Source organism: Pocillopora damicornis, chromosome 1 (genome assembly GCF_964200805.1).
Source record: "Pocillopora damicornis chromosome 1, jaPocDami1.2, whole genome shotgun sequence".
In the NCBI taxonomy this organism is placed as follows: Eukaryota; Metazoa; Cnidaria; class Anthozoa; order Scleractinia; family Pocilloporidae; genus Pocillopora; species Pocillopora damicornis.
Window position 1 is genome coordinate 2,685,833 of NC_142670.1, and position 21,351 is coordinate 2,707,183.

At 37.8% G+C, this 21,351-nt stretch overlaps 3 protein-coding genes, 2 long non-coding RNA genes and 1 pseudogene across 8 annotated transcripts; 1 reads left to right on the forward strand and 5 right to left on the reverse strand.

Moving 5' to 3' along the window:
* Window positions 1-1,161: 1,161 nt before the first annotated feature.
* On the reverse strand, window positions 1,162-4,781 carry LOC113669789 (uncharacterized). Its single transcript, XM_089199206.1, has 4 exons — window positions 4,286-4,781; window positions 3,304-3,629; window positions 2,237-2,485; window positions 1,162-1,873 (listed from the first exon to the last, which is right to left on the reverse strand). The coding sequence occupies exons 1-4, from the start codon at window positions 4,750-4,752 to the stop codon at window positions 1,593-1,595; spliced, it is 1,323 nt and encodes a 440-aa protein (XP_089055332.1). The 5' UTR covers window positions 4,753-4,781; the 3' UTR covers window positions 1,162-1,592.
* A 24-nt stretch (window positions 4,782-4,805) lies between these two features.
* Window positions 4,806-9,320, forward strand: LOC113669822 (methyltransferase HEMK2). Of its 4 annotated transcripts, none has more exons than XM_089199305.1 (7): window positions 4,806-5,030; window positions 5,124-5,210; window positions 6,030-6,150; window positions 6,578-6,661; window positions 6,756-6,812; window positions 7,960-8,047; window positions 8,915-9,320. In XM_089199305.1, the coding sequence occupies exons 1-7, from the start codon at window positions 4,900-4,902 to the stop codon at window positions 9,043-9,045; spliced, it is 699 nt and encodes a 232-aa protein (XP_089055431.1). In that variant the 5' UTR covers window positions 4,806-4,899; the 3' UTR covers window positions 9,046-9,320. The 4 variants fall into 4 exon arrangements, with proteins under 4 accessions (XP_089055431.1, XP_089055437.1, XP_089055438.1 ...); XM_089199311.1 differs by having other exon boundaries at window positions 4,807-5,030; window positions 6,759-6,812; XM_089199312.1 differs by having other exon boundaries at window positions 4,807-5,030; window positions 6,060-6,150.
* A 4,404-nt stretch (window positions 9,321-13,724) lies between these two features.
* Window positions 13,725-14,821, reverse strand: LOC149051312 (uncharacterized; annotated as a pseudogene).
* A 507-nt stretch (window positions 14,822-15,328) lies between these two features.
* LOC149051313 (uncharacterized) lies at window positions 15,329-16,123 on the reverse strand. Its single transcript, XR_016188996.1, has 3 exons — window positions 16,048-16,123; window positions 15,689-15,755; window positions 15,329-15,448 (listed from the first exon to the last, which is right to left on the reverse strand). It is a non-coding gene; the product is annotated as an uncharacterized LOC149051313 (long non-coding RNA).
* Window positions 16,124-16,789: 666 nt separating this feature from the next.
* LOC149051314 (adhesion G protein-coupled receptor G5-like) lies at window positions 16,790-19,188 on the reverse strand. The gene is made up of 7 exons (XM_089214032.1): window positions 19,060-19,188; window positions 18,612-18,716; window positions 18,301-18,391; window positions 17,932-18,022; window positions 17,818-17,867; window positions 16,997-17,123; window positions 16,790-16,897 (listed from the first exon to the last, which is right to left on the reverse strand). The coding sequence occupies exons 2-7, from the start codon at window positions 18,670-18,672 to the stop codon at window positions 16,790-16,792; spliced, it is 528 nt and encodes a 175-aa protein (XP_089070158.1). The 5' UTR covers window positions 18,673-18,716; window positions 19,060-19,188.
* Window positions 18,673-20,284, reverse strand: LOC149051315 (uncharacterized). Its single transcript, XR_016188999.1, has 3 exons — window positions 19,793-20,284; window positions 19,060-19,267; window positions 18,673-18,716 (listed from the first exon to the last, which is right to left on the reverse strand). It is a non-coding gene; the product is annotated as an uncharacterized LOC149051315 (long non-coding RNA).
* Between the last annotated feature and the right edge of the window lie 1,067 nt (window positions 20,285-21,351).

Here is a 21,351-nt window from a genome sequence, read left to right on the forward strand (position 1 = left end):
CTTTGTAGCTCATTGTTAGAGATGGATTTGGGCCAATTACTGGTGGGGAGGGGAAGGGACAACAGGCCATTTTATGGTTTAGTACTTGGTTAAAGAGCCTTTGATTTGGAGTGAGGCTAAAGATGACCTTATTGTGATAGAGACCAATACCTAGTTACCATGATAACAAAGTAATTTGCATTTGAAAAGCAGCAATGTTTGTATCAAAACAAGGTCAACCTTTGCCTTGCTCCTGTTCAAAGGCTTGGCAACCAAGCACACAACTGTAAAATGGACGAACATTCCATCCAGGACAGAGTAACAATACTTTGCTGCTTCATGCTATGGAGACCAAGATAAGTTTTGTTGCTTCGTGTGCCTCTAAGACAGATAACAGTCTTAAAAGTTTTCAAGTGACCTGAATACACAGTTTGAAAAAGAAATAGTCCCAAAAGTACCCAGTCCATTTAAACCTATTTTGTCAAACAAAAAAGCTCTGCTATACTTGGATATTTCGTGCAATCAGTCAAATCACCAATTTGTTGACTAAGCACTTATCAGATAGTTGTCAAAGTTTTTACCCGAATGCTGTTTCGCATAGTTTTACTTCATATTTCATTGTGAAAACCATTCTGAATATCAACTCATCCACTCTATCTCTTACAGGGAGATTTATTAACTTTCTTAATTTGCTTTTATTTCTTTTAAAATTTTGTACTTATCTTACAATATTTAAAAATCACATATTTGCCATGAGAAAGTTTTTGCAAAGCCTGTGTGAGTTATATCTTGGGTGAAAGATATTTACAAGTTTAAAGGTTTGCCAAATCACCTTTGTTAGTAATTCATGAATGACTTGGTTGCAATTACTTTGCTTTACTGACAAACTCAGGAAGTGTATTGGAGTTTTTTTATTTACTGTACTTCCTCAAGTTAGCACCCAAGTGCTTATGAAGAAATGTAAAATGGTTTCCATGTTTACATAGCCTGATGTAAACACAAGGGAGGTTGGGAGAACACGAGATAAGCATAGGAAACCATGACGCAAAGCAGAGTGGTTTCCAGCTTATCTCGTGTTCTCCCAACCTCCCGCATGTTTACATCAGGCTATGTAAACATGGAAAACATTTTACATTTCTTTTATAAAATAACTAAAGAAAGAGGAACGAAAACCATGTTTACATACGCTCATGTAAAATGGTTTTATGGCCAATCAGAGCACGCGTACTATTTGAATTATTTTATAATTTAATTTTTCACCTAAAAGGAGGAGTGCTTTTGGACGGAGGTAGTATATTGGATAGAAGGCTCTTACGGGAATGAGGGAGCTTATTGAAAGGACAGCACTTGTGGGATGGAGAGTACTTATTTGAGGGTGGTGCTTATTAAGAAACTATTCTCTTATACTGGTTCAGCTGTAGTTGAAGGTTGAAAAGTTATTAAAAAAGGTGGCAATAGAAACAGGTTTTCCTTGTTTCCTTACTAATTCAGAAAGTGAGAGAGAAGGGTAGGGTGCTTATTTGATATTTTGGCCAAGGGTATGGATGTTTGACGAATGGAGGGTGCTTTTCAGAACATGGGTGCTTCTTTGAGGAAATACAATAAACCTTCAGTTACACAATAGTATCTTCATATGAAAAGTCACCATTAGCTTCACCATAATGAACAACATAAGAGGGGAGGATGTGATGAGAGTTGAAAATGACCAGTTCTTTACTGTCAGGGGAGGTGTGAGAGTCATGACCCATCTCCAGGGGCTCCCCATGGATCAGTTTGGTACATCCATAGACTTTGCCAGGGAGCACCTGACAGAGAAGGAGCCTTGATGCACCTCGGATGTATTTCATTGAATAGGAAGGATACTCACTGAAGTAAACACCACGGCCATAATCTCCTGGGTAAAATAGAAAAAATTTCAGCTTAAGTTATGCTTTATCAAACCTGATGATGATTGAAGTTTTAGTAAGGGTTGTAAAGTCTGCTCCACAAAAATCTCCTTCCCTTGGGATGGAATAGATTCTACTGAGCTAGCTAGCTAGATCACAAGAAAATGATGATGACCACAATGATAGTGATATTGGAGAAAGCCATATAAGAAAGGCTTTTATAGAAGAGCTTCTGAAAAGAGAAGGTAATATCATAGAGGGGGGCTTTTTAGACATATGTTCAATTGAGGGCCTGAGATTACAGTATTAGAGATGGGAACCTTGGTGGCAATTAAGCTTGGCCCTTCAGAACTGTAACTTACAATTATTACCTATATCAGTTGCATGCTCAAAGTTTGCCTCTCCAGGAACCCTGAATCCTGTATCACAAATAGAATGAATGTTGGTCTCTTTTGTCCCATGGAAAGCTAACACAGGGTACGACATCTTCTCTCCACGAACTTCTTTCAGCTTCTGTCTGGCTTTCTGGAATCTTCTTATCATAACTGGATTCACTACGTAGTCCACCTTGGTAACACGATACTTATCTGTTGTATCAACAAGTCTATAGAACTGAGATTCTGTGAGATTAAAAAAAAAAGATTAAATAAAAATTATGGTGGAAACTTTTGGTACCAAAATTTGATTGTGAAGGTTGGGTTTAACCATGACTTACAGTAAATTGATGTACACAGCTCAGAACAGGTAGGTACAGAAAATTTGGAAACAAATGGGAATGAAGGAGTTGTTTGTAGTCATGGGGAGGGGGGAAGGGGAAGGGAGGGGGAGAGAGGGGGAGGGAGGGGATGGAAATTATTCCCTCCCTTCTCTTCCTTGTCTGGGAAGAGAAAGAGAAATGAAAGAAAAAAAACAAAGTCAACTTTTATTAATAATTAATTCACAGCGTTTCAGAGAGGAGGGCAATGGAAAAGAGTCTCACATGTAGGATGTCGAAGAGAACAGGAAGAAGAGGAGACTCCCTTCCTCTAATGCTGCCTTGGAAAGAGGCACGCCAAGACTTCTTGTAGCTTTTGCAAGTGGAGCCTGGTTTCATAACCCAGCACTTAGAACTCTTTGTACTTTGGGTCAACAAACAGGCCCGAGGAACTATGATGGTATTCCAGTTAACCCCTTTAACCCCAAAGAGTGACTAGCATCTAATTTCTCCATACAATGTCTCCCCTGAATCAATTATTAGGGTCATGAGAATAATGGAAATGATCAACAACTACAGAAGCTTGGGATCGTTAAGCTAATTCTCCTGGTCAGCACCTTAAAAAATGTATAGAGAACAGTATGGAGAATATGCATACTAATTTAAGAGAACCTTTCTACCCCCCAGTTTTTCATAGGGGATGCCCCCCTCCCCCTGCCCCACCTCATGCCTTGCAATTCTAACCTGCAAGACGAAAATGCATCTGAGCGGCTGATCCCTCTTTGTACTCCCTCTCAGCAAAAAGTGGAAAATAGCACAAGTCATCTTTATCCAAAGCCTCCTTTTCTCCATCAACCATCAGTTGCCCTCTCTCTAGCTGAGAATGCACCCGTCTGAGCTCTTTGTTCTTCTCGTCAATAATTTCTAACGTTTTATCAAGTTCCTTTTTCAAGAGATCTTTCATTTCAAAGGCCCTTCTTATGAGTTCCCGGCGTTCGGATTCGGAAAGAAGAGAGTAGCACTTTACGATGCTGGGACCACGACTTAAAACTGTGTCGTTTCTTGACAATCTGAAAGACAATTTTTGCCGGAATTCAGCGATCAACATTTATTTCCTGAAGCCATAGGGCGAGAAAAAATTCCCTAGAAACTCAGATGAGTTTGATTCATGGATAACACTACAACGGAACATTCAATAAAGAACAAAAGACGTAAGTAAATTAAGTACAATTAACACTCCATAATTTTAATTATGGGTTAAAATCCCGGAAAATTTGTTTTTTTCTATCGGGGGGACTCACACTTTCACACGAGCTTAAAAATCATCGCGCCAAACTGTCTAGTTTTGTGCGACCATCAGACTTGTTAATCTAAAGAACACTGCACTGTCCATTACAAACTTTAGACAGCTTTCAAGGTTATGGCTTCAAGTGTCGTCTACAATTGTTATGTAAATGTCCTAGTATCTTATCAGTTATATTAGATGTGTTAGTTCATCAACAAAATAAATGATTTTGCCTTTAAGATGTAAAATGGAATTATTAAGCGCCTCTCTTCATAAATCTTCCCCTCGCGAATACAAAAACACTCGAAGCTGTTTTTCGCGTGACAACTGGCAAGTCACATCAAGCGCAGCTGGCTGTTGCAAATCTAACATGCTGCCAACCTTTGTTCTCATTCTATGTTTGATAAGAGCTTATTCCCTGCTCATTCTAAAAATACTTACTGCGATCCCAAACTATCGCCACTTAAATGCTCTTCGCGTGATTTTGACGGGAAGAATTTATCATCTTTGTCATTTTCTTCCTCATCGTCAGAATATAAATCCTCGTCGTCGAAAACCGGTTGGGTGCTTTCAACCTGGTAATTCGGCAACTCCACTACATCGCATTCCTCTTCTTCATGTTTTCCGACCTCCACGTTGTTATTTTCATAATCTTCTAGTTTTGTATCTGTCGGATGCCAGAATTCTGCAAAGTGGATCAAATCTATTTCGTTGCACTCCAGCCCACGTTTACAGACCGGAAGTTGCTCATTTCCCGCGTCGGGCGCGCGTTCTGCCCGATCGCCACGATTATCGGTGGTGCTTCTCTCAGAATCCGAAAATTCGTCTGAGATGATAAATTTCTCATCAGCTACGCCATTTTTCATAGATTTTTTGTCCGTTTTAAGGCGCTTTACCTCGGGCTCCATTCCAAGTTGCGATTGTGGAGACAGAAAACAAACATGAGAGTAAGGCTAAGTACTAATCACCAGGCTCTTAACAACATTACGAAAAAGATGGCGGACGAACTACACTAAAAGACCCCAAAGTTTGTTTAGGTTATTTTCAACCTTCCAATGTCTTTTCCCACTCCGTCTTTTTCGCATCTTAATCAAGAAGATTACCAGCATGTTTATGAGCCTGCAGAAGATACATTTCTTATGATGGATGCTTTGGAAAAAGACGCGGATTTCTTGAGAGCACGAAGGCAAAGAATTTTTGCTTGATTCCAGTGAAATCTCTGGCAGACACAACCAGAATTTATCTAAGCTTTGATTAAATTCCATTGTTTTCTTCACAGGCCACTTTTATGCGTGGAGGTTGGCAGTGGGTCCGGTGCCCTAATAACTTTTTTGGCTTCCATTATCGGATCCCTCACCCACTACATGTGAGTTTTGTTTACTTTACAAGGATCGACCAGTGGGGCCGCGAGAGTCTCATTCAGGCTTTATGATGGTACTGAAGTGCAAGTGAAGAAACATTTACGACCTCCCCCCACCCATAAGAAGTTTCGCTTTAGTGCCCCCCCCCCCACCCGCTTTTAAGTCCGCTCATGTAACAGTTCTTTAAAATTGTGGTATTTTTAATGGCGCTATGTTACAGTTGTATACTTAGTTGTCAAGCCTTTGATTTGGAGTTAGGCTGAAGGTGACCATGTTGTGGTAGAGACTAGTATTTAGTGAGCATGATAGCAAAGTAATTTACCTTTGAAAAGTAGCGATGTTTGATCATAACCAGGTCATCATTAGCCTCGCTCCTGTTCAAAGGATTATTCAACAATATTCTCTTTGCCGTCGGCGAATAATCATTACATATTGCCCCCTGCTTTGAAATCCTTCCTTCATCAATATTCAGAAAACTAAAAATTAAACCAACACAAAAATGCCAGACTAATAGAACAACAGAGCCTAGAAATATGAAGGTGAGAAAAAAGAATATTTTCACAGGTTGTCACAGTAAGGTTAACCATAAATATTGCTTTAAACAAATGCCAAGGAAAGTAATTTGCTAAAATATAAACCTATTTCTGGCTCAAAAATGTACTTAAAACTATTAATTATCCAAATAAAATTTGGAGATAGTCTTTTAGGGGATCAATGCAATATCATATCCCATTGATCAGCCATCTCTAAGATATGGAGAAGTTGTATGTTTATAGAGTAATTACATTTGTTGTACTGTTTATTTTGGATACCTTCAAAATCAGGAATACTTTTGGTTATTGTAATTGTTCCAGAGCTACTGACATAAACCCCATGGCTGCTCAATGCACATCACAAACGGCAAAGCAGAATGGAGTGAAAGTTAGTTGTGTTGTAACAGATTTGGTAAGTTTTAGTGCAGTTGTGAGGAAAAATTATGGTTCAGAGTTTTGGACGAACATTTTAACTCATTTTTTGTGGTTCTCCTTGTTGGCATTGAGTCAGATTTCACTTGCCAAAATAATTCATATCTTATGATTAATGAGTTTCTTCTTTCTTTACAAGTTTTGTGAAAGATTTAATTGTTTTTCTTACTTTATTAGTTTTACTGGCCCTCTCCAGTAAAATAAATTAAATATTACAGACTGAAAGTTTTTTTTATAGACATGTGTAAGATTTCAGGTACTTATAAATGCCTCTGATTTCATTAAAAAAGAATGACTAAGCAAACAAACAAATTGCTAGTAAACTTTTTATTAAACTTACTTTTTTCAGGGAAATTTGTTCAACAGCCTTCCCTTGACATCACGTAAAACTATTTTCTACTTCACAGGTTGAAGGCCTTATTCCAAATATTTTTGGAAAAGTTGATGTCTTGATCTTCAACCCACCCTATGTTGTCACTGCATCTGATGAGGTATTAGCAGGGTCTTTTGATATCAATATTTCTTAATGGTATAAATTTTTTGATTCCATATGATAAATTTTATTTTTTGTCCTTTTGTTCTTACAAGGTTGGCAGTCATAGCATCGAGGCTTCCTGGGCAGGTGGAGACAGAGGAAGAGAGGTACCTGTCACTGCCAGATGACAATTAAACTTGGCTGGTCCATTTTAGACAACTTTATTTGCAGGTTTAACACTCACAACAACACTGCTTTTATTGCTCATGTTATTACAAACTCAACTCATCTTATCTCACAAATGCACAGGCAGCCCCCAGCAACAAGCTGGCCTGTCATTCGTAACATAACAACACGACTAGAAATGAAAGTACAGGAAGTGGGAGGGACAGAGGTACCTATATATCATAAGAATCCTTTTTGTGACCAGTGTCTAATTTTTCCTTACAGTAATACTGCTTAATCAGTTATTCAGATCATGAGAATAAAGGAAATGATCACCAATTTAAGACACTTTGATTGTTAAACAAATTCTCCTCATCAGCATCAAAGGAAATGTAGAGAGAAATGTATGGAGAATATGCAAACTGATGTTAGGGTGTAAAGGGTTAAATTTGCAGTGTGGAACATCTCTGTGTGATTTCCTAACACTTCTGCTCCCCGCAAGATCTTGAAAACAGTCTTCCTCACTGTGTGCCATGCATTTCTGAAAATTAAGCTAGGAGAATTTTTGTTGTTGTTGTTCTAACAGGCCTTTCTGCTTGAAAATGTATTGACAACTTTATTCGCGGGTTTTACACTCACAACAACACTGCTTTTACTGCCCACGTTATTACAAACTCAAGTTATCTCATCTCACACACGCGGCCCCCAGCAACGAGCTGGCCTGTCATTCGTAACATAGCAACGCAGCTAGAAATGAAAGTACAGGAAGCGGTGGACATTGATGGACAAATGACTCTTTGGTTATACATACAGTTATATAATAACTAAGTTATTCTTGGGACTAAGTATTGAGAACAATAACACATTCCCTAAAATTCCTTATAAGTCCCTAAACAAATCACTCTAATTAGCTGTAGTCTTTTGATAGTAACTTTTACTTTGTGAAAGACCAGACAACTGTCTTAAGTTTTATTTTCTTGAAATATTTTGCATTTTGTTTTTAAGCTCCTGTAAGCTACTATGTCACATATTTCAATTCCACAGACATTTAACGATGTCACACGAATAAGGAGGCTCTCTGCAAGCCTTAAATGATACAACAGTTCACTAGTCATGAAATCACATCAATGTGTTTTTGTGTCAATTTAGGTTATGGATCGTCTTTTCCCGTTTGTATCCACTCTTTTGTCCAACACAGGATGTTTTTATCTTGTTACTGTGGCAGAAAATAAACCAGGTAGGAGCAGAATAGTGTATATCTGATTCATGTAGCGGTATTTTACGATTTTCTGTTAAAAATTATCAATTTTAAACGTCAACTTTTTTCTAAATTCACAATTTTTGAAGACATGAATCATGCCAATAGAGCCATTTTCAATCAATTTTCGAAAGCAATCCGGGCTGCCATGGTTTTGCTCGTCTTTGCTCTGTGATTGGTCCAGAAAACTCACGCCACCTTTTCGACCAATCAGGAACCGAACTGAAACCAATCGCGACTTGGTCACTTGCGTTTTTCCCGCATTTAATAAGTTTTCATGTTTTTACTCTGAGTTCTCATTGGCTCCTTTTGATATCTTGTATCGCTCCGCGCTCCGATTGGCCGCCTTGATAACTTTGGTTTAAGGTTTACGACACTCAATTGAATACGCGCTAAAAACACAGGTAAGTATCATACTTGTTCTATGATACAAGTATCATACTTGTTCTTGGTGAGTATTCTCCGTTGACGGTTTCTTTTAGATGATATTGTTTCGCGATACAGTTTCGATGGAGATGATATTTCTGCTTGATCAGTCACGTTGTAGAGCACCGGACTGCCGTGCGGAAGGTCGAGAGTTTAAGCTCTAGATCGGACCAACACTCAGGGTCTTAACATAACTGAGGAGAATGTGCTGCCTTTGCTATGGTCCCGTATCCTGCATCTTCCGCGTACTGGTTTACGTGAGATGTTAAAGAACCAGTTCTCGCAAAGAGAGGGGAACTTAGCTCCTGCTGTTGTGTTCTGACCCTGTTATTGCGTGAACAAAGAATAATTTCCACATTACTAGTTCCTTGCGGTTTCTTTAAAATTCATTCGTGTTACTTTTCTTTTCACTTTCTTCAGACGAGGTCATAAGTATGTTGGAGTCCCAAGGCTTATGTGGTGAAGTTTTAATGAAAAGAAAAGCAGGAAGAGAGAGACTCTCTATTCTAAAATTTACTAAAGACTTCAAGCAGAACAGCCCAGTCAGATGACAAGAGTGAATTTTTCTGATCATGTTTCTCGGTATAGAACGGATTAAAGGGCAATCAGTGCACAGTACAATTCTGAAATAACTTACAGAGACACCGTGTTCTCAATGTCTTAGAAAACCATGGTGAAAGCTGGCGTGTGTCGGGCCGAACGCGTTGACGTGAGCCGGCCCAGGAAAAGCAGTCCAGCTTTGCGCTCACACGGCTCTTTTGCGTTTCCCTTAAAAGTGGGTTGAAATTGTGGACTTATTTGAAAAATAAAATAGATGAGAAAATGACTCGCAGTTCTCGATGAAGTACAAGTTTCTTGATCTGACTTGAAGGAAAAAAGGAAAAGGGTTTTTACTGTGTAATTTTTTAGTAGTTGTCCAGCGTACGCCTCGGGTGGTATAAACCAAACATTTTCGCGCGCGCTGATTGGCTAGTTCGGAAGTGATTGACAAATTTTGTTCACCTCCGACGAGTCGCGCGTCAAGAATTTAATTTCCGACCACTTTGTGGAATATTGACAGAAATAGCTAATTTCTTGATTTCTGTGAGACATATACCAAAACAATTATCCACCTCAGAGTCGGTGAAAGAAGTGGATATTTGCCCAGTCTCACTCCTTCGCTGCTCGGTAAATATCGACCATTATTGACCTCCCTTTCAGTTGATAATTGTCATACATATCACGTTTCGCTTCCTTCGCAATAGTGAATTGAATAAACTGATATCAAACAAACTAACCTAATTGTTGGATTTACTTGTTCACATAAAAACGGCGTTATCAAGGCCTCGGTGTGCCTAAGTTACTCGCTCGGACAGTTTTCGATCTGTATCTTCGTGTCACGTGGAACCCGAAAACTCTCGGACAAATAGTTGTGACGCTATTGAGAGAGTGGTCGCACAGTAACGACACTGACCGTTCTTGGAGGAAAAACAATCACTTTAATCTTTTTGCGTTGCGGTTTCCAATCAATGCGGTTAAGGAAAGACTTACAAGGAGCTTTTGAAGTCGCTCAGTGCTAAAGGCAGGTTGCCGAACGCTTATGCTTTCTGCAGTAAAAGGAAACATGAGATTAAGGAAATGAAGCTGCTCGTTGTAATTGGTAACATTCATATCGTATGGCAATAACTTCACCGGCGGGACTGATCCTGTAATACATGTATGGGGAATAAACCAGGGGAAGTAGGAATTCTCTGATCAGTTAATGTTATGGGAACAGGGATTAGTCAGATTAGACTAGGGGAGGGAGGGGTTATAATGACTGATTCATTAATTCTGACCTCAAAACAACGCAGCATCATTACAAAGAAAATAAGTTTTTGACCTTTTACCAGTCAACGTTTTGATGATTGTTAACTACTTATTTCACTGCTCATCGGATCTAAATTATTGGCAAACACGCTTTTTCTGATTAAGACCTTTTCAGTGCAGCTGAGCATCAGCTGTCTAGAGAATTGGCTGGTGACAGTATTTTAGGTTCCAAAATAATCAAGGATTACCGCTAACTCGCCACACAAGCACGTTTATTTCTATCAATGTCAATAGATCTGAAGAGATTTTTTTTTCCTTTTGGCATCGGTTAAAATTAGTCTAAAACAATGTTCATATGGTATTGTGTTCCAGTGATCCTTGTCAATGCTGTTAAAAGCTGTTTCGCAGACTGTCAAAAAATTGTGAATCATATAGAAATGAAAATAACATCTTGAAATACCCCAAACTACACCTCCTCCATTATTCTTATCGTCTCTTCCAGTGTCTATCTCATGGAAACTTTGACGGGACAGGCATAAGAGGGGAGGGGAGTGGGTAGAGTGAGACCAGCAATATGGCTAAATACTGTATACATAACTTTATGTCCGTTAGGATTTCCGGATAGCATGGTGGTGTTAGTTTATCCGTGGAAAGCAACTTTGTAAGTCAGTAATTAAGCAGGGATGACGAAGGACTAACGCTCGAAACTGCAGCTTTGAAACCCTTTACGGTATCATCTCAGTTGATAATACTAAATTATCTGTTTTCTCCTATAATTTTTGAAAAAGTGCTTTACTTCCCTTTACATATCGTTTTATTCTCTCTTAGCCTAATAGTTATTTCTTTTTAATTCTTCCGCTGAGAATCACGAGACAATAATCTCCAGCTGTTGTATCAGGTCATGCTGTCTCCTACTTAAGTTAGAGAAGAATCAGGTAAAAAATTGAAAATATGACCTCAGATTCATCTACCAAGAACACTTGAGAAAATATAAAACGGATTGATTGATAATCCAGGAAATATTTCTGTTGTTTCATTGATGGTTTTCTGCGGTTTTCCTCTCCATGAGGATTGTACTGTTTTAATGGAAGTCAGTATGACTGTCCTCGGGAATGATATAATAAGATACTCACTTTTTACCTAAAACTAAAAAAAAATATGAAGAGGTTATTAAATGTACTATGACACCTACCAAGTAACCTTTCTAAAAAGCTTTAAAAAAGAAAAATTTCAGTAGAAAACACGGCTGGCTAACCGAGTGGATAAGAAGCACATATCTCGTACATAAATAATTATTATTCCAGTGAAGGTATGATTATCTGAAAAACATATTGCCCACGTAATGAATATTTTATCAAGCAATTGAAGCTTGTTTGGCCAAGATGGCTGATGGTAATCGGCCTCTTTCTTTTGCTTTTGTTCTCAACGTTGCTGTTGTCACTTTTGTTTAGGTTGTGATATGGAACGAGGAAAGGCACTTAAAACTAACTTAATTACTTGCGCAGATTTATCCGCAGTTGCTTCTTCACCAGAAGATTCTGCAACTACTATCTGCCACCTGCAGGTTGAACAGCAGAACATTTAATGATATCAAACCTTGGGCGGGAACTAAGGCCAAGAACTTCACAGCTTTTGGGTAGCGCAAATACATTGGTCGATGCTGCGCTCTCCCTGGTGTGATATTACTTGTTCGCTTAATGGGAATTGATTTGACAGACAAGTGCTGAGCCCTCATCAGGAGGGGCAAACATCAGAGAATTGCGACTCCGTGTGACTACTAAGTATTTGTGATATTACACCTGCTTTTAATTTTCTTCCTCTAGGGTTCAGAAAAGACGCTGAATCCATGTCATGACTTTTAAGTCCACGAATATGCGGCCTTTTGGTTTATTTATTTGGTAAACAATTCACTAATCCACAAGCAGGTTTTACAAAAAAAAAATTAATGAACGCTTTAAATGTTGCGATGTTGAGCTCTTGGTAGTATACTCCTTGTATTTTTATTAAAACTCGGTGCAAAATATTGCATCGACCAACGTTTTTATTTGGCAGGTTGAATAAAACGTTCATTCCAACTTTTATTATATTTGACTGCTTACCGCAAATGATAAGGTTAACGTATGTTGAGCTGATTAGTCTCCAATTAAAGCAGGTGCTAAGATAGAAATTAAATATATTTTGAGCCACTCTTAGACGAATGGCAAAGATTGAAATATTTCCCATCTGCGCCATGCTCTCATCTTCAAGTACACAAGATGCCTTCAAAACACTGCTTTTTCAATAAACAGGATCAATGTCACATTATTATAATAATGCCAACGAGATCCCCGTACCTGAAATGGTGGAACATTAGACAGCTAAGTCAGGCGTCGGAAGGTGAATCAGTCGTCTCCAACAGAGGGGGAATACTTGAATACAACAGAGCCTTATAAGGGGATCAGGTAAATTTTATTTTGATAAATAGTGCGGGTCTTAAGGTGAAAGACTGACAGAAAGAAATTATATTCAACAATTTTCCTCCTCGACTTCGTCTGGGGAATTATTTGTAAAGAATTCTTAAGTAGTTTGCAATTGGATTGTCAGAGAAGTATCATTATCTTTCGTTACGTTCGATTTTCCGTAGAAGTACGAAGAAACCGCGTTTTCATCATTTTAAAGAGTTTTTGCTTCTTTAGTATTGAAATTACCTTGGACTGAATGATTATGGCAGTTTATATGACATGCTACTGTCATATACGTTATGAGCCTAATAATACCTTGGATAGCTCACCAAATAAAGTTGTGCATAGAACAGTCGAGGTGGAGAATTGGCGTAAAGGGCCTTAAACAGACTGGACGACAACGCAAAAGAGTTAACTTAGTTCTCTAAAGACGAAAAAATTCATAATTTTCTAATGAATTTCTCAGATGGAATAATGAGTTTGACGTCGGCGCCATTTGTCGACAATCCTAAAACAGCCACAACAAAGCATTTGTAAGCAGCGTTGAATTAAAAAAAAATATATAATATTTCGCCCACGGGTTCTGTTCTCAGACGGCAAAAAATGTGATGATTCCACCTTGCTGGTTTGCAAAGACCGGTCAGGGAATATAAAAGACCATAAAACACACGCGCACAGCTATTGCTTTGCTCCTTAAAACCTTATGTTTTGCCCCTTATAAGCTTTTGGTTTGCCTCGTTTTCACTGCCGTCACCGTCGTGGTTTGCTTAAGGTCACTGCTGGCGAGTAAAGGACTCTATTAGCTTTGAGCCTGGTGTGTGGTATAGCTTGCTTAGGAACTTCCTGTTAATAGCATTGTTGTTGGGTTATTAGACCATAGAAACGGAACTTGTTGTGGTTGTTATTCACAAGGTTGACTAGGGTTTTATTTCTGCAACTTGAGAGGAATCCTTTGTTTGGCTTGTTGATAGACTCTTTAGATCAGAGTAGAGTTAAGCCAGTTAAACGGAAGCTGTATTCCTCATTGTTTTCTGTTGGACAGAACTTCCAAAACTACTTACATCTTCCTGTCTTTGCACGCGGATGACAGTTCTTAAGGAATGTTTCAACTCGTTGATCCGAAATGTTGTCAATAACGGGTTTACAGTTGAATTTAGAAATAAGAATACCACTGAAGATTCTCTCAGCACAATAAGCCATTTCTTTCCGCGACAACCAGAACAGTTCGCCTCAACAAGAATTGATGAAAAGTATGGAATTAGGGAGATGATTAGGAAAAGCAGACTTAAGAAGGGAGTCGTGACAAATCTCCATTCTCTTTTAACACGCACTATCGTTTGCATGTCACCAAGATGAGCATTTGTCGAATTGGCCTCCCATCTTTGAAAATCGACTCGAGCGCGTTCCCGCAAAACAAAGAATATTCCTAAATGAGACAAACTTGTCGTGATAAGCGGAAATATCGTGTGCAAATGTATATCTATGGAAATATACACATCTATTGGAATCCCAGCAAGTTGGAGGCAGGAAAAAATTCGCAGAAAAAATAACGATGATTGAGTTACATAAGACAAGTGTCTTTGGTTTAACCGTGTTTAGAAAAAATTGTGTGCAAACGACCGATGCAATACTCTTATCATGACATCAGACCCTGAAATATTATTTTTGCCTAAGAAGGGATTTTTTTTCGGAAAATATTCGAACCTACAGGAAAGGATACGTATAACAGGAATACATGATCTTATATGAATTGAATTTCCAAGAACCTGAAATACATATCAGCCGCGCAACTTATTTCCCCTCCCTTGCTTTTGCATTTAAAATAAGGTGTCTAAACCTACTCCCCTCTAGGGATAAACGAAATAGACGTGACGTAATTTGCTATACTCCTGATAATTTGTTTCCTCAAACTTGTTCCGGTGATAAGCAAGAAGTGGCAAATGCGAAAAATCGCTGTAAGAGTTCTTACTCGTGTATATGCATTCATATTACATCTATCGATGCTGACTTTTTCTCTAACTACTTTCCATTCCAACATTCCAAGCAATACACTTGATCCTACATATTGATTCCGGGAAATTTGAGCATATTTGGTCATTTTCCGGACATGGATAAGAAGAAAACGATAAAGAAAAAAAATTATGTAGCTTTAAAAAATAACAATGATGACTAGATAGGTGAATATGTATTTATTATACATTTGTTTATTTATCCATTATTGCTATTCAATGTCACATTCAATTTGACTACGTATCTGACTTATTATATAGAACACGAAAACAGATTGAAGAAAAAGACGGTAAAATCGTTGATATGTATTTTTAACACAATTTACAGGCAATCAAGCTTTTACACAGTTTTTTAATTTAGCCGAACCTAAAACTTAACAATAAAAGTACGGACATTGTGGTCGACTAACTTCAACGGCTTGCTATGTAAAGCACTTCTACAAGTATTAACACTAGGCAGAAATATCTTATGAAGGCTGACAAACCGAGTGAGATTTATATCATTGTATCCGTCCCGTTAAAACGAGGGACCGTGCACGTTCTTTTGTTGCTGGCAGTGCTGCCTCCAATTTATTCAAGCTACCTTTGCAAAGAGCCTACTTCCTAACAGCAAATTTTAAATCTAAATGTATCTGCTTAATATGATTGTCTTCCCCCATAGGTTGCACTAGCGTGGTCATCTCTTTTATGACTCGGACGAGTATCAAAATGTTGAGCTGAAACAAACAAGGAATGTCAAATGTTGGCAGAGTGCTTGTTGCTAAGACGAGTAATGCTGAATACATAGTGAGCGTAAACGGAGTTGGAAAGGTTGTGAGCTTTGAGCCTGGTAGTCGAAAACAGAAATATGCTTTTCGTTTTCTAATAAGCATGGGAACGAGAGAGACAATCTCCACCGGTGGTTAGTCTTGGCATGAAAAAGGAAAATGCGAGGGATTGACTAATTGTAGACTCACCACTTCAACAAAAGCCATAAATGCGGCGAATATCCAGATGAGGTTGTTTGTGTAGGACAGCCAGCAACTTTAAACGAGAAACGGAGAGAAAAAAATATAAACATATTTTTGCTGCATATAATCCTCTAACCCAGTGACCCAGAGAAAGAGAAGAGAGGGAGGGAGACAGAACGAGAGACAGAGACAGAGACACAAAACCTGGATAAAAAACAGGGACACAAAAATCTACGAAATGAAAACGAACTAAAAACACAAGATTGTGCAAAAAGAGTTGTACTTAAAAAAAAAAATACATTTTTGTGGGAGACAGGAAATGTGTACAAGGAGAAAAAAAAACTAATGTCGAAGGATTCTCTTACTATTTATCACTAGTGAAGCTTTCTATTCCATCTTTTCCAGCAGCGATGCACAATGTAATACCGACCATGACGATGGGTAAACCTAAACATAAGTAGGATGTCAATGCGAGTCGATTCAGGTGATCATGAAGTCAAACAATTCAAAACAAGTAAAATGAAAATACCCCATGACATGACGTGATACATGTGCATCATTTCGGTGATGTTGTAAACTTTCACCACAAAGAGGTAGAGGTAAAATCCCTCCACCAGCATCCAACAGAACGAAGCCATCAGGAAATATTGCATGAAAGCTGCAGCTGTAATACAAGAGGCCTGAGAGAGAGGAAAAAAAGTTGACTACTTTTCATGCATCTTTTCAAAGAGATCTGGTGTACTTCTTAATGCTCGTCTTGAGTCTCGTTAAAAAAATATTCATCAATGGATGAAGAAGTCGCTTACCTTGTTTTTTGTGGTGTTTATCCCGACGAGAAAAATAAATTGTCCAGCTCCTAGGGCAGCAGAAAGACTCAATCGTATTTGTGACAGAGGCTGGTGAACATCTCTAGAGAAACAAACAAATAAAAACAAGCAGACTAAAACAAAAACAAAACCGACCAAAAAAAAGGAAAGTAACTTTATGTTCCAACAGGTAGTTATTTCAATATGCATTGACTGAGTGTCGGTCTTTTCGCGAAGAGGTCTTACTTACGTCTGACGTCTTTAAAATAATATAAAGTTTCAAAATTTCTGGCTGTAGCACTTACGTAAGGAAGGAATATAGAATAACTGTCAAAAGTATTCCTATGATTGACAGGCTTAATCCCACGTAGGTGATAATCTCCAGAACAGTTTCGTCTTCCTCAGTGAGCTGCTTCATAAATCGCATGAAAAGAATTAGAAATGTGTCAATCACTTGAATGGAATTGTATTACCACCAGTGAAGGTAAGGTAAACATTAGTCCATTACCCCTGAGCTGCCGTTGTAGTCAAGTAAGACAGCAAAATGAGTCAAATGATTGCAGCTGCACACTGTTTCTTCTGTGTTGCTTTGCGATGCAACCACATGGCATCCTCTCCCTGAAAATCCTTCTGAGCTGGAAAAATAACGACAACGTTAAAGAAAATAACACAACAAAATTAAAACAATAACAACAATATTATAAAAAAAATTTTGAAGAAGACTTTTGGTTACCAAAAGGTCAACTTGCTATCTTCCTCATTATAATCGTAGCCTCGAGACCAAGTTGACCACTTTCCATTTTATTCAGTAATTGATACGTGCTACTCATGAAGTCGGCTTTGATATTCTAACTGTTACAATGTGATGAAAAGGTATATTGACGATCCAGGCTAGTAAAACACAACTGAATCTTACCTTATGTGAAGAAAATTGAAAAACGGAAAAACAGAAAAAACAAAAGGCGAACTTTTACTTTTACGGTAAACAAAACGATTTTGTCAACAATATGTAAGACGATGGCAGAAGCGAAAAAAGGCCACAAACGCAAATGAAAACGAATAAAATGCAGATAGAAATGACTTCAAAACAGGAAGTATCAGATTGACAGTGACGGATAATTGATAACTTAAGGGAAAGTCATGCCGGCATAATAATCAACTGGGGGCTTTTCCACTCGTATGTTGTTGAAATTCTTTTGGTTTTTCCTGCTGCAAGAGCTGATTGGTGTTTCCTTCACAAACAAAAAATTCATAGCAGTTAACAAAGATTACGTAAGATTAGCTTGCATAACTTCTAGAACAAGGTAGTAATATATTTCAGCTTGTTACCTTTTGCTAAAGCCCCTCCAAAATACACATGTCTTTTCTCTTTCATCAACCTGAAAATGTGAATAAATAAACACAATGTAGCGTAATTGATAATAATTTTAATCGTGTTCTTACCTTCAGGTTTCTGAACTTTAACATGACATTCGCTTCCAGTTTGTTTGGTTTTGGATCCATAGCCACGGCCATTATCCTGGAGTTCAAATACCTGTCAAAAAAAGACAAGAAAATCATAATTTTCTATATTTTGAATTATATAATTTTTAGACAATTTTTGACGATACGGTAACCATGGTAACCAAGGAGCTCTTACTGTGTTACTTGAAGCTGATTTCCTTGACACCGAAAATAGTAATTGATTCACACAGGGACCACGAAATACTGCTTTGAAAAATTTAAGAAATTTTGTTGGTTGAATGCAATGCATTTCTTTGTTTTCCGCGGAAGAAACAATTTGTTTAAAAGTTTAGAGAAGTTAAAATTCACCTTGTGGCTTCGCCTGCTTCATTTCTGATGGTTTGATTTGTGTCCAGTAGTTTGTGGAGATCCTTATACACAATCCCAACAACCAGTGAAACTTAAAAAAAGAAATTGAGGAAGAAAAGAAAATCAAGCCAGAACATGGTCTTTCACGAAACTTCAGATAACTGAATCAAATGTACTGTGTAAAAAAACAAACAAACAAACTCAGAACTATGTATATGCGCAGCTGTACTTCATTACCACGTAAATTTGTAAGGGAAATACTGGGAATTGTACTTATTCATTGAGGAGTAAACACTGCAGTCGATACCAACCGGATTTTGCAAAATTTGCAGACGAAACATTTATGTTTCCTTGCGATTCTTCATCCTTCATTCAGTCACTTGCATTTTGGTGGTAGGCTTTATGAATACCCAGCACTAACGAAGAAAACAACAGGTGATGGTATTAATAATTTCACGACACTAGCTGGACTGAAAATACAGTCTGTATATCATAGTTGCATAAACGCTTTTATTTACTTTACCTCTCAACAGCGCAATCCTTTAAATATTGTAAAATAATTGATCATAAGACGTCAGCATTTTGAAGGGTTCAGATCGCTGGATATTATCATCCAATTCCATAATGATTGATGAACATAAATAGTCAATGGAAGGAATGAATGGATCGATTGATCCAGCAATAAAGCTTCTCATTCAGTAACCTATATCAATTTACTACATCATCAAGGCCTATGGATTATACGCTGTTTAAACTCACCCATTGTCTGGCTGTCGATCACTTGTGAGGACCTTGTTCCAGTCAGGTGGAGCTTGCTGTATTTAAGAGCAAATTCTTCAAAGGCGATTGCCACTTTAAAAGTGGATCCTCTTCTTGTCTCAATCTCATCTGTTATAGGGGCGCGGTTACGAGCTTTTGTGATTTTTTTAATACCTGTGATAAATATTTCCAAAACCGCTATGGCTTCCTGTAATGACATGAAATATTTTTGTTTAGGTAAGGTGCTAAGCATTTTTGGTAAGAAAATAAAAAAAAAATCATTACAAATAGATAAGAAAATTATTCAAGCGAGAGAGCCAACCAATTTCGGACACAAATGCATGTGCACAGGTTAGAGATCGACTAGACCAGGAAATCAAAATATTTTACTTGGAGGATAGATTATTCAGTTTTCGTCTACGAACATACGAATTACGATAATAATAATAATACTGATAACGATAATTTATCTATAAAAATTCCTAAAATTGCTTTCTTACAGGCGAGAAAAACTATACAGGTTAACGTCTTAATCAAGTAAAAAGTTATGAGCCATTAATCTTTTACTGCCACGAGCAATATGAGACGAAAGCAGAAAAACTAACAAACAAACAAAAAATTATTTATACGCTTAATAAAAATTCGTATTTACGGATTCCGTTTGAACATTCAAAACATACTGACTGGAACTTCAGTTCCATGACTGCGTATAGAAATTAGAAGAATGAAATACCTGTAAGGAACTGGCGTTGGTGATATTCATTCTGCTAAGTTTAGAAACATATTCCGCCGCCTGAGGTAAATAAGGGAAATAACAGTTATAATTATAGAGTATGAGGATCCTAAAAGTGAAAAAACAAAACAAAAAACAGAAAACAGAAAACAAAAATTACACACCAGCTTTTGAATCCTTGTTGACTGCAACGCCGATGATGATGTCGATGGCAATAACGACTGCGATGGCGAGAGCGGTGGCGATGTTGCTGCTTAAGGTGGATGAGAATCTTAATCTTCGATTAGAACGACATGCCAACCGAGGTTTTTTTTTTTTACTGTGTACAGTTTTCCTCCTGGCACTAGTTTTTTATATTTTTCAAAATATTGGGTAGCGAGTGACACGAAACGCAGATGGCGTAAAGGTTTGTAATTCAAGCTTGTCACCGTTACTCAATTTACAAAACTTGAATGAAACGGATATTTTATAATAAGTGGACGCTAGCGAGGACCTTTTTGATTTCCTTTCAACGCAGGTTTTACTAAATGTGTTATAACACCATAAGTCGCCACTGTTACGAGATACTTTACCCGAATTGTGCTAAACAAACGGACGCTATTGGAATACTTTACAAATACTTCGAACTTCCCCATTGTTAACGCTAATATGAGAAGAAAAGACTAATAATCACATTACCGCAATTAGGGTATCATGTTGCACTAATGACATCATAACATTCAGATAACCTGTAACAATATCACAGCGTTTAGGTATTGTTTTCTCGTAAATGGTATTATGGCATCAGGGGGCCGTGCACAAAGAATAACATTAACCAGAAACTTTGGACTCATCTGATAAGAGTAGTGGTATGTGGCTTTTGCAAGAGCCTCGTCGATTAGAGTCCAGAGTTATCGGGATATATGAAAGGGTCGCATTTAACTTGTTGTATCATTTCAAGCTTAAATATGTCCTTTCCGCTCTTTTTCTCACAACGCACACGCTTAACAACTTACCTCCTACCTTAATTCACGACTCATACACAAGGACTCATACACAAGGAGCATGGACAACAATTAATCTAAGCACAACTTTGTTTGCAAAAGCAAAACCTGAGGGATCTCCTTGTGGTTAATGTGATATTCAGGGTTCAACAAGGTTCAAAATATTAGGGTTCTGCATAAATTTAAAGGTATTGATTAACAAATTCTCAAATGGTCAGGTCAAAACTATTTTAAAACCATTCTTGCTCAACCAAGGTTTAATCAATTTTGGAGAATATTAAACTTTCTCTTTACAAGTAGCCCTTGCCTTTAGCCCCTTAGCTCCTTTGGCTTTCACAAATTATTAGTTATTGTGACTTCTATTTTGTCTTAGGGCGAGAAAACGATGAAAGCAAAAATTACCTTTCGTTGGAACTATTCCATAAACTTCCACCCTCAGAGCCTTCCAATTATGATATGTTGTTGGACAGAAGCGGATAAAGTTTGCGCTTGCAAATTCCTGTAGATTGTTTTTTATGATGCCATTTTGGTTTGAATTTCCAGTAAAAACCTGTAGTTGGTTGCATAAATGCAAAA

What these genes read in the sequence shown, in the direction of transcription:
- LOC113669789 (XM_089199206.1), bottom strand. Translation starts at nt 4,752, where the DNA reads ATGGAGCCCGAGGTAAAGCGCCTTAAAACGGACAAAAAATCTATGAAA. An exon ending in GGCGATAGTTTGGGATCGCA is followed by an intron (nt 3,630 to 4,285) that starts GTAAGTATTTTT and finishes ATTGTCTTTCAG; the next exon opens with ATTGTCAAGAAACGACACAG. An exon ending in TGAGCATGCAACTGATATAG is followed by an intron (nt 1,874 to 2,236) that starts GTAATAATTGTA and finishes TATTTTACCCAG; the next exon opens with GAGATTATGGCCGTGGTGTT.
- LOC113669822 (XM_089199305.1), top strand. Translation starts at nt 4,900, where the DNA reads ATGTCTTTTCCCACTCCGTCTTTTTCGCATCTTAATCAAGAAGATTAC. An exon ending in GTTGTGTTGTAACAGATTTG is followed by an intron (nt 6,151 to 6,577) that starts GTAAGTTTTAGT and finishes TCTACTTCACAG; the next exon opens with GTTGAAGGCCTTATTCCAAA. An exon ending in GTGGAGACAGAGGAAGAGAG is followed by an intron (nt 6,813 to 7,959) that starts GTACCTGTCACT and finishes GTGTCAATTTAG; the next exon opens with GTTATGGATCGTCTTTTCCC.
- LOC149051314 (XM_089214032.1), bottom strand. Translation starts at nt 18,672, where the DNA reads ATGAAGGATGAAGAATCGCAAGGAAACATAAATGTTTCGTCTGCAAAT. An exon ending in GAAGCAGGCGAAGCCACAAG is followed by an intron (nt 18,023 to 18,300) that starts GTGAATTTTAAC and finishes TTTTTTTGACAG; the next exon opens with GTATTTGAACTCCAGGATAA. An exon ending in TAAAGTTCAGAAACCTGAAG is followed by an intron (nt 17,868 to 17,931) that starts GTAAGAACACGA and finishes TCACATTTTCAG; the next exon opens with GTTGATGAAAGAGAAAAGAC.